At 44.7% G+C, this 19,616-nt stretch overlaps 1 protein-coding gene across 1 annotated transcript in view; it reads right to left on the reverse strand.

Annotated features, from left to right (window-relative positions):
* Positions 1-7,356: 7,356 nt before the first annotated feature.
* Positions 7,357-19,616, reverse strand: part of LOC130487267 (pyroglutamylated RF-amide peptide receptor-like) — a 34,267-nt gene continuing 22,007 nt past the window's right edge. The window contains exons 4-6 of the mRNA XM_056860743.1: positions 18,297-18,532; positions 16,848-16,945; positions 7,357-7,649 (exon numbers count right to left, since the gene is read on the reverse strand). Of these exons, the coding sequence (XP_056716721.1) occupies positions 7,357-7,649; positions 16,848-16,945; positions 18,297-18,532 (627 nt within the window). The remainder of the gene's footprint in view (positions 7,650-16,847; positions 16,946-18,296; positions 18,533-19,616) is intronic.

Genomic DNA, 19,616 nt, shown 5'->3' on the forward strand with positions numbered 1-19,616 from the left:
CCTGAAAATTAAAAAACTGGCCATTAATTGAAAATCAGAGTATATCTAGGATGCTGTAAATTTCTTATAGTGGGGGTTTTTTTTCCTGTTCCTCCTTCCATTTGCCTGCTTTTCCAGCTTGTTGCATTTGCTCCCTTTCCTGATGATAATACTTGCTAGCAGAAAGACAGGCAGGAATATGCGACTACCTTCTATTGTACTTGCCATTCCCATGAACTCTCCAGACCAAACACAGGCAGATATTCTCATGATTTTCCTTCATTTGGAGTCCCTTCCTCCATACTGCTTCTGTTGTGTTCAGTTCTTAGCATTCAGCTCAACGGGGGTCCCCAAGGTGTGGTCCGTAGCAGCATGGTGCCTACCAATACCCTTCCTGGTGCCTGCCAAGTATTTTTAGAAAGTGGATGGGGCCAGGTGGGGCTTCTGCCCAGCAAGTCTTCTGATCGATAGGGTTGCCAGGTCCCTCTTCGCCACTGGCGGTAGATTTTGGGGGCGGAGCCTGAAGAGGGTGGGGTTTGGGGAGGGGCTTCAGTGCCATAGAGTCCAATTGCCAAAGCGGCCATTTTTCTCCAGGTGATCGGATCTCTATCAGCTGGAGATCAGTTGAATTAGCAGGAGATCTCCTGCTACTACCTGGCAGTTGGCAACCCTACTGATTGACCATTGGAGATTTTATTGGCTGTGCAGATTTTAAAAAAATATTACTTGGGCAGCAGTTGCTACTACAGCACTAGGATCTTCACTGAGTAACTGATATAATTCCTCTGTCTGACAGGCTCTGCCCTTGTGGCAACAATTGTATTGAAACGGTTGCTCATGGCTTATTTTATTGTAGTTTCTACACAGAATCTCGCAACGAACCTTTAAGCCCCCTGTTGGTTAATAGACAAAATGTCTCAGATTCTTTTAACGTTTCCTACTTATTGAACAATCGTTCGCCCCAAATATTGGAGATGGTGGCACAGTTTTTCAAGTTTGCTTTAAAAGCCCTCCAAACAGTTAATTAGATGGCAGTACCAACAAAACAGCGCTTTTTGATGAAACTGTCTTTTATCTATTTTATAAAGGGCACTTATTAATATCTCCGTTCCTTTTGTACCCTTCTGTATTATGTTTTTATGCCAATAAAGGAATTATGATGATGAGTAACTGATCTCAAAAAGGTTGGGAAGTGGGGACCTCTGGCCTATTAGGTCTTTGGGACTTGCAAGGTTTCCCGTTCTCCAAGGAACCATGCATACACCAGCATGGTTGTATGAGCCAGCAACCTCTTGTCCGGGTTTGGAATGCTGATAACAGCCCTTCCAGCCCCCCCCCCCCGGGCAAGGTACAGCTCCTTTAATTACAAGGTTGAAAGCTCTTCTTTGTCCAAACCTTATTTCATTGGCCTTTGGTTCTCCCCCGGGGAAGTCGCACCACAACATGCACGGCTCCTCTGGTTAAATTGATAAAACAAGGTTTATTTTCAAAAAGATAAAAGCAACACTCTCCATTCAAAACAAGCAAAGAAAATAATTCCACTAACTGGTAGAGGCTGTCGGAAAAAAAGGGAAGAAAAAGCTTTTTTTTCAAGCCGAGGCAAGTGCCTTAAAAAACCTCCCGCACCAATCAAGGTTAGACACTTAATCACCCTCTGGCAAGTAACGTTCTTAAAGTCATATACCTGTTACTTCCATACAATGGTGTAGAAGTTAGAGTGTCAGCCTAGGATCTGAGAGACCCCGGTTCGAATCGTACTCTGTCATAAAAGCTTGCTGGGTGACCTTGGGACAGTCACATGCTCTCAGCCTGACCTACCTCACGGGGTTACTGCGAGGATAAAATCGACGAGAGGAGAATGTTGTATGCCACTTTGGGTCCCAGCTGGGGATAAAAGTGAGGTATAAATGAAGTAAATATCTAATTCAATAAACAGCTCTAGAAAACTCTTATTTGTTGAGTGGGAAGAAAGAATACAAAGAGTGGTGGTGTGATTCTTCTAAATGCCTTTTGAGTTCTTCTGAACTCTTTGCCTGCAGGTTTAAATTGTGGCATTTTCCAGTATTTAATGCAGCTGAGTTGCTGGCAAAATTGAAATAGTTAATCTTTTTGTTTAGTGCAGGAGAAAAGATTGAAATGAATAGTCACAATTAAACTGTTTCTCCTTGTGGCTGCCAGTATGCGTCATGCTGTTAGACACCTGAGGTTTGTTTTTTGTTGATGTGCTACCACAATAAATTCACAGTGCCATGCAAATCGGGTCTGCTTTGTTCTTCCTGAGAGATTTTATACCTGGAGTTACAATAGCAGAAGGAAGGGAGGAGGGAAAGATATTACACGGATTCTGGCCCCTTTCAAACTGCCCTTATAATCCAGTTGAGCAGCTGGTTGCTAATGGATTTTTTTGGTGACAATTCACACAACTGGTTTGACTCCCAGCTTCTAATGCATTTTTTAAACCTGTTGCCATCACGGGGTTCTGCCGCTTTTAATGAAAACTACTTTCTCCCATTTTCAGTTCTTCCTGGGGCTTCTCAGTCACTCCAGGGTACTGTTTAAACTGTCTGGAGCGCTTCTGAAAGGACCGCTCCCCCGCCCCGTGTCTTTTTCTGCATGGCTTTCTTTTTCAGCTTTTTTTTTTAACGTTCTAAGATTTGTGCTATAGTGTTATAGTGCTATAGCAGCACCATTGACATGCCTGTCGCTGTAGCCCGAAAATAATGTGCCGCCAAAACAGGCTGTTTGAACAGGCCAGAGCGCTTTAGAGATGGCTCATAGATGGATTGAAATGAGCTGTAAATAAGAAAAATAAAGAGAAAATAAGAAAGGCCATGCTGGATCAGACCAAGGTCCATCAAGTCCAGCAGTCTGTTCACACAGTGACCAACCAGGTGTGTGAACGCCCATCTCTGTATCACTTTACTCGGAAACGGGCCAACAACGGAGGACATCCTGTTTAAAATGGTAATCTGAAAGGGGCCGTAATGTCTTCCAGCTCAGCAGCTGAAATTAATTCAGAGGGGTCCACTTCCACTGGTTGAAGGGCATTCTGCTGTGTTTTTGATGCTGGGCCCTGAAATGCTGCTTTCCTTTTATGTCTCAGGGCCCACCCTGTCTCTGCAGATGAGAAGAATGTGTTGCTACCATGAGGTAGCCCTACATTGAAGCACAGTGACGGGGCTAGATCCAAGAGCAGATGTGAGTGATGGTAACAGCACCAAAGCCAGACAGAACTTACCCACGAAGCACAAACCTGTGGAATCTCTGCTGCCCAAGCCGCATTGAAAAGCATTAACTTCAATGAGGCTTAAACAGGAGAACATCCTGGCGGATTGAGCTCTATGTTGATAAATGGATGAGGGAGATGTAATTTTTGCAAAATGGGCTCATGTCGTGCTGTGAGATCACAGAAAAACCACAGAAAGAGGTAAGTTACACAATGTCAGCTTCCTGAGACAGGTGGTTCTTCTTTAAAAAAAAAAAACAAACCCAGCTACAAGTCCCTCTGATTTTGCATATGCTTCAATGTGTGGGCATCTGACTCCCCCATCAAAGAGGGACAGAGTACAATTCAGTATGACTAACAAAACCAGAATAGATAAGGAAAAACAGAAAGGGGCTAGCCTGATCTCATCAGATCTCAGAAGCTAAGCAGGATCATCCCTGGCATGGGGGACCTCCAAGGAATACCAGGGTCGTGATGTGGAGGCAGACAATGGCAAACCACCTCTGAATGTCTCTTGCCTTGAAAACCCTATAAGATCTCTATAAGTCACATGTGACTCGATAGCAAAAAACATCTAAAGCGAAGCCATCAAAATTGCACAGTGTATCCAAGTTGCTGAATATCAGCATGCACTTGGTTTAAAAGTTCAATTTTTCACTTCAGGGGCATAAAAATGTCTTGGGCTGAACTATGGTTTATGCATTGCTTGCTAATTATCCAAATATTCTGCTGGTTAGTCAGAATTGTAGCAGTTCACTAGCCCAGTCAGCATCTTTAAACTGTGGGTAACAACAGACCTAATGGTGGGGGTTCATCAAAGCTTGAATTTTCTTAGAAATGCCCTCAAGTTCTAAGTATTCTAGCACTGACTTAGAAAGAGAGACTGCTGAAATGGGGGCCATAATGATATAGCGCTTCTGGGACTGTGGAGTCGACGTTTCCATAAAACATTAACACTTGTCTTTTTGAAAAAAATGACAGACCGTTCCATTAATTCACATTCTAGCTGTATCTGAAGAAGTGAGCTGTGGCTCACGAAAGCTCATACCCTACCAGAAAATATTTTTGTTAGTCTTTAAGGTGCTACTGGACTCGTTCCATTAATGCTGCGAGTGACTGCTACTAAATCAGGATGGGAAATAAGCCTGCACCACTCAAGGACTTGACTGAATAATGAGACGTTTTCATAAACAGGAGGTCAAACTTGGCCACTTTCCTGGAGGGGGGGCAGATTCTTTGCAAAGTGGTCCACAGCAGGGTGGTCCTCATTGGCTGCTGCAGCCCTTGACTAAATAAAACCTGAGCTGCACAAGAACAGTCAACTGGGATGGATCTAGAACTGTGGTTCCCAACGTGGGGCCCACGGCCCACAGGGGGGCAATTTGATTTTTAAGGGGGGAATTCGAGAATGAGTTAACAGTGAATTTTTTGCATTTCTTATGGTTCTAGGCCGGGGCCTCATATACAGTATATAAATATATATTGTGACATACACATTTTAAAAATTAAAATCAGAATGTACATGGCGATCAGCTGGTGACAATGGAGAGGGGGAAAGCCCGCTAATAGAGAGTAGTGGTGAATAGGAGTTCACTTTTTGAATAATAAGAATTATATGTCACGGGTGGGGGGCGTCAGGATTTTAGAGATGCTTAGGTGGGGCATGGCCAAAAAAAGGTTGGGAACCACTGATCTAGAAGGAACAGCTGCATTTAGTATGGGCAGCTGCATTTAACATCTGCCTCTTGCAGTGTCATAAGAGGTTCTGGGGTGCCAAGACTGCATGTTGCTTTAATGGGCATCTCCTACAATATTGCTGTAGCAGGGAACTGCATGGGTTTGTACAAGGAAGTTCTCCCTGGCTGGAAATATGACAATTTTTAAGACAGCCTGGCATGGTACGAGAGACATCGTTGCCCTTGGTATATGCCCCATTTCCTCCATTCCATGTTAGCAGTTAGTGGTGCTCAAACAGCCTTTTCAGGTTTTAAAAGTGTTACGAAACCCTGCAAAGCCTGTCTATCCAAGATGGCAGCGGGAGGAGTGTGAACACACCATATTCTTCAGCCAGCCTCCTCAAGGTGCCTTCCCTTAGGACCACATCTGTACAGCCATAGCAAGATGGGCCCAGTCCTTTGCACTAGCCTGCCAGAGTGGGCAAGGAGGGTGCCTTTGCTTGCTGCACTTGGGAAGGCATGTCAGGCTGTCCTCTTCCAGAGAGCATTTGGCGGAGGGTGAATTGTTCCAGCAATTTTGGCTGGGTATTTGCTGATCCTTTGTGTTTTCATGCTTGTGTGTTTTAAAATCTGAATGGTTCTAAATTAGTAATTTGTGTATTTTAATGTGTTTTCATTTGTTAATTGTATGACTATGTATGTCTCTGCAACTCGGTTGCTGTATTATTCACCATCTTGAGCCCAAGGAGACAAGGTGAAATAGAAATGTTTAAAATAAAAGACGACAAAACCAGCATCAGCAATGCAGCTCTCCTTCCACCTTCAGTACCTTTTGTGGGGGGGACGACACTATCCAGATGGTGATGATTAGATGTTTGGAAGAAAGACTAAAACGATATGGGGATGTCCGCTAATTTTCTCCATTTTCTTCTGCAGGTTTCTTTGCATGTGCAGCATCCAGCCAACCAAATTTGGTTGAGGACAAGCCTTCCTGTGCCATTAATAACTGCATGGAAGGAAGGTGTGTCATGGGCAGCTTCTCTTATCATTGCAGTTCTAGGAATAGGGTTGCCAGGTCCCTCTTCACCACAGGCGGGAGGTTATTGGGGCGGAGCCTGAGGAGGGTGGGGGATTGGGGAGGGGCTTCAATGCCATAGAGTTCAAAGCAGCCATTTCCTTCAGGTGAACTGATCTCTATCAGCTGGAGGTCAGTTGTAATAGCAGGAGATCTCCAGATGGTACCTGGAGGTTGGCAACCCTGTCTATGAATGGGGGGAAACCGTCCAAGCATCCCCTGTTGCTTACATAAAATGGAAGAGGATTCCCTGCTCACAGATGTCTGAGTGGTGGGGAGGAGCTCCCCTCCCCTGCCTTTTCTGCTGTGGTTAATCAACAGGGAGACGTTCAGTAGGGGCCTTTTCAAGCATCTGTAAAACCTGACATTTTAAGGTGAAAAGCTTATTGACCATAAGTTTTCTTTGTGAGCTGCTTATTATCCTGCTGTAATTGGATGCATTTTTATTGCTGTTTTAGTGTGCTGGGTTTTATTTTTAATTGGCCATTTTAATTAATTTTTAAAGCTCCCTGGAGTGGAGAGCAAAGAAAATAATGTAGATAAATTCTACCTTGTCTGTCACCCACCTTAAAAAAAAAAACATGTTAGAAAGAACTGTGCAAGAACAGACTTCAGACTAAAAAATATTATCTTCCCAACTGATCCCTGGTTAATTAAAATAGAGCCAACCCAATACGTTTTGCCACCATATGCAACCTACAGCACGCGATCAGATGGATGCTTTCCGGGACCTCTTGCGGCATCACAGTAGATGCCAGGATCATGCTCTTCAGCTGTACCCACTTTCACCAGCCTCTGTAACGTTGCAAAGAATGCTGGGTAGCAGGATCTCCAGTCATTCCTCTAAAAACATTGACAATAACAATCCAATTCTTGGAAGAAGTACTAAATTGTTCATGTTGGGCCAGGTCTGAATAAAGACCATGAAGGATGGTTTGGTATGGCTAGGGTCACCTATGGTGCAGCAGGCATTGCCCATGCTCTAAATCTGCTTCAATTGTCCCTCAGAGATGCTAGCACACGGCCAAATTTCATTGGCTACGTAGCCCATGATGTCTTTATGTGATCCCTGATTGGTTGGGGACATTCCTTGAAGGAAAAAGGATCTGTAGACCGGAGGGGGGATTATTCTGGAGAAACAATAGATAAAGGGAAATAAGGACAGTAAACAATTTAATAAAAGATGAATACATTTGGAGGTTTTGTAATGAAATTCTTCTCCTTCTCATTTTCCTCCCCCTAAACCGCTACTTTCACCTGGAAATCAAAGCAAACAAATATTTGGCATCCCTACCCTACATTTCAGTTTGGCCCTTGGTTTTTGTGTAATTTGTCTATCAGACAGCATGGCTGATAACTCAGAGTGGACTGACTTTTGCTTAGGGCACCTGATTGCAAACTCATAGTTCCAGATTCTCTACACTCAGTTGACCTTGAGCACGTTGGCCTTCCTTCCTGTGGGTACACTTTGATGGTTCCACTTTGATTCTCTCTAATCGCCGGCTATCCGGTTTGTCAGCCAGCTCATGGCTCCTAGAGTAGCAAAAGAGGACAGCCATGAAGTTTTTCTTGAAGTTCTCATTCATGAAGGTGTAGACTACAGGGTTATTGAAGGAGTTGGAGAACCCAACTGCTTGGACAATGGCAAATATCATCTTTACAGTGGTGTCATTGTAGTCTTCTTCAAGGTTATCTGTGGATAAAGAAGCAGATGAGAATTCGGCTTACTAGTCACATATTTTTACAGATCATTTATTTCCCCAAAAATCATGTCAGGCGTCTCACACATCTGCGCTTTCTAGGTAACTGTTTGACAAACCAGGCTGCCAGCTTGGAGGGCTTTAAGAGGAGAGTGGACATATTCATGGAGGAAACAGGTATTCCTGTCTGTTAGTTAGAATGGATACTGGTCATGATGCATACCTATTCTCTCCAGGATCAGAGGAGCATGCCTATTATCTTGGGTGCTATGGAACACAGGCTGCTTCAGTCGTCTTGTTTGGGGGCTTCCTAGAGGCACCTGGTTGGCCACTGTGTGAACAGACTGCTGGACTTGATGGGCCTTGGTCTGATCCAGCAGGGCCTTTCTTATGTTCTTTTGTTCTTATGAGTGGCTCAGAGACTGAGCTTTTCTAAGCAAATAAAACATGGATCAGGCTTCTGAATTTTATACTGAGTCAGAACATTGGTCTGTTAAACTCACTTTTGTCTACTCTGACTGACAGTCTCAGGTTAAGGTCTTTTGTATCACTTGATCCTGTTAACTGGCGAGGCCAGGGGTTGACCTGGGACCTTCTGAGTTCAAGGCTACCACTGAGCACCAGTCTCTCATGTGTTGACGCCAGCAAGGGACATCTGACAATATCTCATTAAAGCAATGTGTGTTGATCCAGTTAGACATTCTACAAATTGCATTTTGTGTTATCCTCATCATGTGAGGTCTGTTTAAAGGCAGCAGAACTGTGATTGCAGTGCCTACAAGATAAATGGAAATATTAGTTGTCCAAGAAACGTTAGGCGCTCCGTGGCGCAAAGTGGTCAAAGCTCTGCTCGTGACCTTAGTTTAATCCAGACGGAAGTTGGTTTCAGGTAGCTGGCTCAAGGTTGACTCAGCCTTCCATCCTTCTGAGGTTGGTAAAATGAGTACCCAGCTTGCTGGGGGTAAGGTGTAGATGACTGGGGAAGGCACTGGCAAACCACCCTGTAAAACATAGTCGGTCTGGTAAATGTCATGATGTGACATCATGCTATGGGTCAGTAAAAACTCAGTGCTTGCACAGGGGAGGACCTTTACTTTTTAAACAAACATTGGCTCACAACTGTAATCTGAATGAATGTGTGTGCATGTTTCCAAGATGCTAACAACACAGCTGGGACAATGATAGCAAAATAACTGGTTGTCATTATCTTGCAACATAACAAGAGTGCCTGGATACAATTTCCTCTGCAGGTGTTCTGCAATAATGGATTGGAAAAATAATCTTTTGTATGGTGTAAATTGCTAGTTGCGTCTGTAATTTTTCTGGAGAATCTATATTGAACAACCAGGATTGTTGTTTGTTTTGATCACTGTGCTCATAGCCCTGCTAATCATCAAATTATATGCTGTCTTCACTGGGCTAGGGGTGGTCTTAGTGATTTTGGAACCCAGGGCCAAAATCTAGCATAGGGCTCCATAATCACTGCTGCCACACACACACACCACACCAACCCCATCACCAGGGTCCAAGCAAGGGATGGCCATCACCCCAAATGAGCAGCCACCAGAAGCTGGCTGCCTGAGCCTAGGACAAGGTGGGTACAAGTGACCACCACTGCCCCAGACATGCCCAGACATGGTGGGCATGAGCTGCTGCCACAGCTGAATGACATATCTTTTGAATGATCAGTAGACCTCTTCAGCTTGGGTAATCCTCCTGGAAAGAATGACTTCACTGTATGCTAGCCTTTGTCATGTCACTTGCTCTGACAGAAAGTGAGTGTGGGACTCATGTTGCTTTGTTCTTGGCATGGGAGCTATCAAGTAATCAGCACAGTTATTGATGATGCCTCTGGCCAGACAACAGATGGATCTTGCTCATTTTTTTCCAGTTAGATGACTTGAGGAACTCTTGTTAGCACCAGTCACAAAGTACATCAACCAAAATAACTAAACACCCTCACTGCTTATATTGACAAAGTATTCCAATACAGTGCATCCTGGATGTCTGTCTGCAAGTTCTTGTCCATCTATGAGTGTGAGTGTCGAAATGACTGCTTCAGTGAGGAAGAAATATGCAGCTTTGTCACATATACAAAAGACTACTTGTGCTATCTACAAAGAACAGTGGAAAGGGAGACAGACCCCATTGCAGATTTTTCAGACTGGTGTCTTGGCCAGCCCCTTTGACTACTGTACTCTTGCGTGGAAAATGTACAAACCATCTTCTTCAGAAGATGCCTGCTGTAGCTGGTTCCCGATTGCACAAAGACCTATCTGCTTCAGTGTCAATGTCTAGATAAGTTTTAATTTTGCTGACAAAATATTGCCTTTGTTTTCCTTAACAAAAAAACCGTGCAACCTCCCCATGTTCATGTAAAGCTGATCTTTTGCATGCTTCTGCAGCAAAGATGTGCCCTAATGTCAATTATGACTTCATTAATATATGTCAGCCTTATTTTTATTTTCTGTGTTGGATCATTTCAATAGGGCTGGATAGATTAAGCGCTCATCGGTAAGCTCTTGTGAAGACAGGTGCTACAAATAACCTATCATAAACACAGCATGCTAAAATTGCAAACCACTGTGTATCCAGCACAGTTTCTTTGGGGCTTTTTGCTGGAATTCCAATATTTAAAGAGCAGTTGTTTAAGACCACATATAATGCTACAAGTAACATGTAGAAAGAGCCTTGGCTACTTACCGTGAAGGCTTCTTCTGCTCAGAGGGACGAAGGGCATCTTCATTATGGGTGTTTCCTTTTCCTCTTATCTCGGGAGGCAGGAACCAAATATTTAAATTTTTCTGACCTCTGAGGGTAAACGCCCCCTTGTGATCAGTTAAAGACTTTCCGAGCCTTATATATTTAAGATAGACTGAAGAAACATGTTAGTTATAATTCTATACAAGAAATAAGTTCCTAATAAACATTAACGATGAACCTTTAGGATAATTATAAGTCATGAACCAACAAACAGCGTTTAACTTGAATTGAATGTCAACTGGAAGTTAGATGTAACCATGATTACCTGTAATTTTATTTTATTTGTTTTATTTATATTTTACTGACGTCTGGGCGGGCAAGATGCCCTTCGTCCCTCTGAGCAGAAGAAGCCTTCACGGTAAGTAGCCAAGGCTCTTTCTCGCTCAGAGGGAGAAGGGCATCTTCATTATGGGACATACAAGAGCTGTCCCCCGCCCTTGGGAGGGTTAGACGTCCTAAAGTATACTTTGCAGTACTCGTCTACCTAAGGCGGCATCTGCTGACAAGTATAGATCTAATTTGTAGTGTCTCACAAACGTGGACACCGAGGACCAAGTTGCAGCCTTACATATCTCTTCCATAAAGCACGGCAGTCGAAGGCTGCTGAAGTAGCCGCACTTCTTCCCAAGTGGGCAGTAATGCCCGCAGGAGCAGGCAGGTTACTTATTCTATAAGCCTGTGTTATGTATAAGGTGATGGTCCTACTAATGGATGCCTTGGACATATGCTTGCCCTTGTCAGGTGGTGAGATATGAACGAATAAGGAGTCAGAGTTCCTAATAATTTTAGTAAGATAAATGTAAACAGGTAGTGCCCTTCTTAGGTCTAGCTAGTGCCAGGCCTTCTCCTTAGGATTCTTGGGGTTAGTGCAGAAGATGTAAGCACTATGTCCTGCTCCCTGTGAAACTTGCAACTACATTTTGTCCTATCTCAGTGATTGGTTCGAATGGTAGTTGTGTGAGTGCTGTCAAAGCTGTGTGCAGGCTCTAGTTGTGAACCTGTGTCTAACAGGAGGAGCTAAATAACTGACGCCCCTTAAAAAGGCTTTTATGTGATGGTGTTTGGTTAAGCGGTATCCAGATACCTTGGGTACTATGGTAGCTATAGATGCCAGTTGCCTTTGTAGAGTGCAGGTAGCTAGCCCTAAGCTCTGTCCCTCCTGATGGCTTCCTTGTTGTCAATATGGTAGTGACGGCCACCGGGCTATAACCTAGGGCTATAAGTCATCTCCTTTCAGTGCCCATGCGGTCAGTTTGTACCACCCTGGATTGGGATGGCATATTGGGTCTTGTAGAGGGAGATCTTGTCTGTCTGGAAGTCTCCAATGGTTCTGTATGGACATCTGAATTATAGATGGGAACCACGGTCGTCGCAGCCAATATGGAGCTATGAATCTGACTGATGCTTTTTGAAGTCGTACCTTTCTCAGTATCCTTGGAGGGAGGGAGGGAACCCGTACAGTAGGTCGTGTGGCCCTGGTGACATTAAGAGGTCCATTTGTTCCGCCCCCTGTTGACGGTACATGGAATAGTACCTTGGCAGCTGGTGGATGATGCTGGATGCAAACAGATGAATCTGTGGCGTGCCGAATCTCTGAGTAATAAGTTGAAAGACCTCTGGATGTAGAGACCATTCTGCCTCGCTGATATCCTGTCTGCTGAGCCAGTCTGCTTGTATGTTGACTGTGCCCTGAATATGTTCTGCTGATTTTGATGAGAGGTTGGACTCGGCCCAAGGAAAAATGTAGTCGCTTCTGAGGATCGTCCTGATTTCTAGGGCACTGATGTGAAGATTCTGTTCTTGATAGTCCATGTTGCTTGAGCCATTGTCCCTTGAGTGTGGCTTCCCAACCTGATAGACACGCGTCCGTGAAGATTTGAATTGGTGTTGGACGGAGATACCAACTTCCTTTCGTCAAATTCTGAGACTGAAACCATCATACTAGTCTTGATCTGACTTCCTCGGTCAGGATGAGATTTCTGTCACTTCTTCCTTGGTATGTCTCTTTGGTACGGCCTTAAGAACCATTGAAGAGGTCTTGCTCGTAAGCGTGCCCCTTGAACTGCGGGAATGCATGCAGACATGTGACCCTTCAGTTTGGTCAGGGACATTAGAGAAGGCGACCGGGAATTAATCGCTTTCTTTGCTAGAGATGAAATGTTGTGGATTTTTGTCCACTGGAAGGTATAAGGAGTTTGTCAGTGTGTCTATGTCCATCCCCCATCTCTCTCAATCGTTTGGATGGAACTAAGTGGGTCTTTCTGAAGTTGATTATGACCCGTGTTCTGTTAACCTCTTCAGAACTCTCTCTGAATGATCTATGCTCTGCTAGTTTGAGCTTGCGCAAATCAGAATGTCGTCTGAGAAGGGTGCATTCTCACGCCCTCCTCGCGCAGAGATGTGACTGGTGTGTCCAGAACTTTGGTGAATACTCGAGGAGGGGCAATGATAACCCGAATCGTAAGGCCCTGAATTGGAAGAGGTGTCCCTTGTACGGGAACCGAAGGAAACAACAATGTGCCAGGTGTATTAGAATGTAAGAAAATGCTTTTCCCTGAGGACCTGTGTGACTGACTTTAGTGTCTCCATCCTGAAGCGCTTTAATGGGATAATCTGTTCAGAAACTTGAGGTCTAGGATGGCTTTCCATCCGCCGCCTTTGTTGGAAACAGTAAAGAATACTGAACAGACTCCCAATGTATGCTCTAATGGTGAGACTGGCTCCATCGCCTTGATGTCTAAGAGGCCTCTGAAGTTCTATGGAATTTTTTTTTTTTGGGGGGGGGGAATGTTGGAGATATTACTAGTCGATGTGAAGGAGTGTAAGAAAAACTCTATCTGATAGCCTTGTGAGATAATGTTTGTGACCCAGAGGTCTGGTTGGGAGGTGACCACTGACGGTGTAATAGGCTGAGCCTGCCTTCCACTGACTGGTGGCTGGCGTCACTGTTTGGTTGGGTGGTCGGGTTTATCCCCTTTATTGCCCTGGAAGGTGGAGGATTTTGGAGATTTATTGAATCGTCCTCCTTTACTAAAGGAGCTGCGATTCTGGTTCCGGTGGTTTCTAGGTTGATCAGGTCTGTATCTTTGAAGTATGTGGTATGCACGAAAGGACATAGAGTGATCCCTTGGATTCCTTGCGTAGAAACTTGTCTTTGGTCTCCACTGATATGGGGACCAAATTGTCTCCAAGCAAGGTCTTTCCCTGATACAGGAAGCCCATAATAACCAATTTTGATCTATGTACTCCGCTTGCCAGGGGCGTACCCAGAGAGCCTTTCTGGCAGCTGAGGCTGTGGCTAGTGTTCTAGCTGCATATGACATGTTATTTAAGGAGGAATCAGCTAGAAAGAATACCACTGTCGAAAACATGGATGACATGGTATCTAAAGTAGAATCAGCTGGAAGGATACCACTCTAAAAAAAAAAAAACATGGATGCCCTTCTGGCATCTGATGCTGCGGCTAGTGTCCTAGCTGCATATGGCATGGTATCGAAGTTCGAATCAGTTAGAAAGAATACCACTCTCAAAAAACATGGGTACTCCTGTAAAGGCGTTTCTTTCTTCCTGTGGAAAAAGTTGATATAACTTCCTAGTCCAAATTATTGCCGCTCTGTATACTAGGGCAGATGTGATAGAAGCGCTTGATAGTGAGTGCCAAGGCCTCTGAGCATTTATGCCTGCTAACTCTGCCTTCCTATCTGTAGGGTCCCTAATCATGGCAAGGCCATGTAACAAGGTTGAAGGAGTGAAGGCAGTGACAGGTGATTCTACTGAAGGCACTTTTAGAATTTTAGAAGCACCGATAAACCAAATATAAAGGCTTCCTAGAGGCTGTGGAGCATTGTATGGGTGCCATTGGTTTCTCCCGCTCTGCTTTCAACAGAGTTAGAAATAATCAAGCGCTGGCACAAACCTATCTGGAGTCTTTTCTCCCACTCTGAGTCCTCTGAGAGATCAAGAGTAGCTAGGTTTTTATACCAATGCAGAAGGAAATCTTCTGCGTTAAATACTATAGACAGTCTGGGTACCAATTGGCAATTTTGTGACCGTGAATTAGCTTTCAGCGCTGCTTAGGCTGGCCAGCACACACTCTCTTGGTACTACTTGGACTGGTGATTGGCTCACCAGGATCTCAGGCAGAGGTCTTCCACATCACCTACTACCAGAATTGGCCCTCTGCATGCCAATCCGACGCTCTGCCACTGAGCCACAGCCGTTCCCCTGCTTTGGCTGATATTCTGCCCTTTTAGCAATCAGATTACTGTTTGTGGTGCTGGAGGGTGTGATCCCTACGATCCCTGTATGGATGGGGCAGGATAAGGAGGTTGTACTGCCCTTAAGCCATCTGAGAAGGCGTTTTTAATCAGGGCGGAGAGCTCTGCTGTTACAGGAGTAAAACAGGCTGCATCTATGAGGGGGGGGGCCGAAGTCACCTTACCGGCAGTCGATGTCTCCGTTGATGCTTCCCGTCCTTGAATAATAATAGGCGAGCCGCCTGAGGACGGAGCATTGCGAGGCAAAAAGGCGAGCCGCCAGCCTCCTTCATTTTCCCCGTTTGTGCAGTGTGGGAGAAGTGGCTATAGCCGCTGTGTTCTCCTGGCTGCTTCCCGCTGCTTCCCGTCCTTGAATAACAATAGGCGAGCCGCCTAAGGACGGAGCACGGCGGGCGAGGCAAAAAGGCGAGCCGCCAGCCTCCTTCATTTCCCCCGTTCATGCTGTGTGGGAGGAGCGGCTACCGCCGCTGTTTTCTCCCGGCCGCTTTCTGTTGCGATCTGGCAGTCGCATCTTTCAGGTGCAGCAGAGCAGCGTGCGTTTTGCAGCAGGCATTTGGCGCGCTTGTTAGCGGTCGAGCCAAGCCGTTTGTACTTGCCTGCGCCGTTCTTGCCGCTTTTGCCTTTCCCTTTTGAGTTTTGGTCCTCAGGTCACCAGAGTGACTGTCCGAGGGTTCATCTAATTGTAGTGGTAAGGCCACTAGCAGGCTAGGGTCTAAATTGGCAGGCGCTATATAGCTGTCCTGATGCCGATCCGCCATTTTTTTTATTATTATTATTATTATTTTTTGGCGGGAAAAGACCCTTCTGAGGAGAATAGGCAGAAAATTAAGACAGTAAATAGAATTGAGTAGTAGATTAGTTAGGTTAAGTTTAGGTTTGTTAAAATAAATATATTTTTAGGTCTAATAAGTAAGGTTAAGGTTTCTCTATTATTTCTGTAGCAGAGAGCTGCTAGAAGGCTGCTCTCCCGTTCAAGGCAGGAAATAGAACTGATCACAAGGGGGCGTTTACCCTCAGAGGTCAGAAAAATTTAAATATTTGGTTCCTGCCTCCCGAGATAAGAGGAAAAGGAAACACCCATAATGAAGATGCCCTTCTCCCTCTGAGCGAGAAATGGCGACATTTTTGTCATTCTTATGAAACAGAAAGACGAAAGGTCATTGTCATCCGCTTCTAAGTGGGTGGATTGTTGAACCAGCAAAGGTCAGACTGCAGCTGAGGACTTGGTGCCCCCCACCCTTCCTTGCAATTGCATGGCAAACTGGCCTAACTGCATGTTACATTTTCCTTGGGTATAGCTCTGGATAAAGTTCTGGGAGCTCCATGATTCTCACGCAGCATGGTGTAGTGGTTAAGAGCGGTGGATTGGAGCGGTAGAGTCTGATCTGGAGAACCAGGTTTGATTCCCGACTCCTCCACATGAGTGGGAGGGGCTAATCTGGTGAACTGGATTTGTTTCCCCACTCCTACACACGAAGCCAGCTGGGTGACCTTGGACGAGTCACACTCACCCCCCACCTACCCCTCAGGGTGTCTGTTGTGGGGAGGGGAAGGGAAGGTGGTTGTAAGCCGGTTTGATTCTCCCTTAAGTGGCAGAGAAAGTTGGCATATAAAAACCAACTCTTCTTCTTCTTTCCCAAGCTTAGGCCTCCCTCCCATGCCATTTTCCCTGAAATTTCTGATGGAACCACTATTTCCTCTGCTGGGGAGACTGATGTGTAGCATTATCAGTACACATGCAGCCCCCAATGGGGCACAGCAGTCAGGGCCCAGATCTGGCTTGTGTATACCTGGAAAGCACGGAGCTTCTAGAACCCATCCATGATCAGACCCAGAAATAATACCTAGGGGGAAATGCAATACATAATTAGGTCCAAAGTGATTACAGCGAAAAATGTGTACTACCTGAAAATTCGCAGGGAGGGGTATAATATCTGAGAAATTCAAGCCGGCTGGAAGGAAAACAGCCTAATTGTGTTTCGAGAAGATGAAAATGAATGTTTCCAATAACAAAGAAGACAAAAATGAAATGCAAATGGGAAAACAAACTCAGTTTGCACAATGACCCTGACGGACTAGATCAAGACCTATTTCTGGCGGGAGTCCTGACAGATTCCAACTTTGGTTTGGCCAAAGTCTGTACTTACTTACTGTATTCAAGCAACATGTGGACAACATGAAAAGGTGCCCAGCAAGCAGAGAAGAACAACACAACCATGACCAACATTGCCACTGCTCGTTTCTTCTTCCTGGGGAAAGGCACAAGGGAAGAGGAGATAAGGGAGACATCATGCTAAAATGGACAGGTGGGAAAGCTCAGGCACCTCCCTGGGAACACAGAAGCCTCATCCAAGAGCACTAGCCCAAAGGTAGAAGCAGGCTGGTACCTGCCTCCCAGTCTCTGTGGGTCAAACCAGTTGCCATCTACCCTTTTTCTCTTGGAAAAGCACAGTCCTAGTGCACTTAAGAAAGTGGTAGTGGGGAGATCATTCCTCCTTTTCTTCCAGCCTTCCCAACCCTGTGATTGCTTGCAAAAGTTGAGAGCGCAATCTACCACCATCTCTAAGTTGCCACAACATTTGGTTATTACTATCTTGGCTATTCATCTTCGGAGGCCCTGCTCTGGTTGCTACCGCTGAGACTAGATGGGTGGCATTAATTTTAAATGTTTTTAGTTGTTCAAATATTTTAATGTTTTTATGTCTGCCACCTTGGGAACCCTGACATTAAAACATTTAAAAATGTTTTAAATGAAATAAAATAAATATCCTCGTGGAATTCAATCTGTTCTTCTCAGCCAGGAAGGGATGACAAAGTGTCACTCAGGAGTGACCAGTCACTCTACAAGCAACTGAAAGCTCTTCACCCTTCTTTCTGTGTTGCTGTAATCACTTTCTTATCCTTCTGCTGAAAGCTACCACAGAAGCTTCTCTCCTCTTCCTCTTTCATGCAAAAGAGAAGGAGGCACATTTGGGTTGCCAGTAGGGTTGCCAACCTCCAGGTACTAGCTGGAGATCTCCTGCTATTACAACTGATCTCCAGCCGATAGAGATCAGTCCCCCTGGAGAAAATGGCTGCTTTGGCAATTGGACTCTATGGCATTGAAGTTCCTCCCCTCCCCAAACCCCGCCCTCCTCAGGCTCCACCCCAAAAACCTCCCGCCGGTGGCAAAGAGGGACCTGGCAACCCTAGTTGCTAGCCTCCAGTTAAAGTCTTCTCCCAGCATTACATCTGATCTCCAGACCTCAGAGATCAATTCCTCTGGAGAAAATGGCAGCTTTAGAGGGAAAACTCTATGGTATACCATAGATTCTAGGGGAAATCTTTCCCCAATCTCCCCCCTCCACAGGCCCCTAAATCTTCTGGAATTTCGTGGGGCAGCGCTGGCAACTCTAAGGTACATGCATGTAAACACCTTTGCTCTGGATAGGAAAATGGCAGTACCAGGACCCTTGGTCTGTATAGCCTCTAACGGGTCTTCCATGGTCTCAAGAGGAACTTTCTTTCCCAGTCATGCAATTTTCTATATGCGAAGCATGTGCCCTTGTTTCATGTACATCCCTCTTTGCCTAAACACAGAGTTTTAAGCCAGTTCGTTACCTTGTTATTTTAGCCATTTCATGGCGGCTGAGTGTTCTCAGCACTGAGGAGTCACCGATCCTCTTCTTGATCCACAACTCATACCCGATCCTGGTGTAGAGGAACAGCATGACCGTCAGAGGGACCAGGAACAAGGCCACCAAGATGAAAATGGCATATGCACGTTGCAACTGGACACTGTGCCAGGACTCCAGGCAGCAGACATGGTGAAGGTTATAAAGAAAGTCATATTTCACCTGACAGTAAGAAAGAATCCTTGTTCAGAAATGTAGGATATTTTGTCATGCCACGCTACCTGTTCCATCACTCCCTAGCTGTTGTTTCTCTGAGCCTGGAGCGGTTATTCCAGACTCCTCTTGCCACTTGGTAGCTCTGGTCTAAGTATCATGAAGAATGATGAGGTCAAATCTGAACTGGTGGGCCAAACATGGAGGCATTAACAAGCAAGTTTTCCAGGTGAATTCAGTTTTAATGGGGCAGCAGATCTGATCAGGCAGTGGAACCTGAAAGCTTGATTTTTGTATCAAAGTCCATGTTACATGATAAAAGTCTGGTTGCAGGGTATCTGTTTCTACTTTTGCACTCTTGCAGTTATTTGATTGCACTGTGGCTATCAAATTTTTACGACTGCAAATTCAAATTCTATTTTGTTTCTATTCAACAAGTGGTTCAGACATGTCTGTTCCTTACTTGCTTACTGTAGTATCAAGTGAGGAGCAGTTCGCATGAATAAATCATCACAGATTAAGCAATAGATAAAACTTTCATATTACCTGATACTTGGCCCATAAATATGTGAACAGTCTTTTATACATTCCAACATGAATACAACACTCTTGTGTCTTTTGTAACACCCTTGCCTTATTTATTCAGAATATCTACCAGTCAATTCTCCATAAAAAATGGCCAAGGAATCCCACAATCTGAAAAACAGGGCCACACCAATTAACAAAACAAAGAAGAGATAAAAAAGCTGACGGTGCAGTGGGAAATAGTAGTTTATTAATACTGTGATGACCCTTATGCATTTTGCCCATTGCTTCATTGGCAATCTGCAATATTGTATGAACAGAGCCTTTAGGTTAACACGCTTCCAACAGTAATTCCACTGGGGTTATTTATGTACTAATGTGTTCATACAATTTGTTATACATAGGCAAAACAATGCAATCTCTTTGAAGCAAAATTAGAAAGAGGGCTTTGGAAGCACCTCTCATACATTAATTTTTACAAAAGTCTCACAAATCTATACATCTTTCTTTCTTTGTTATTGAGAAGCCTTATGTACAGCCCTACATTACTTGTGATATGAACGAACTG

Source organism: Euleptes europaea, chromosome 14, assembly GCF_029931775.1.
Source record: "Euleptes europaea isolate rEulEur1 chromosome 14, rEulEur1.hap1, whole genome shotgun sequence".
NCBI lineage: Eukaryota > Metazoa > Chordata > Lepidosauria > Squamata > Sphaerodactylidae > Euleptes > Euleptes europaea.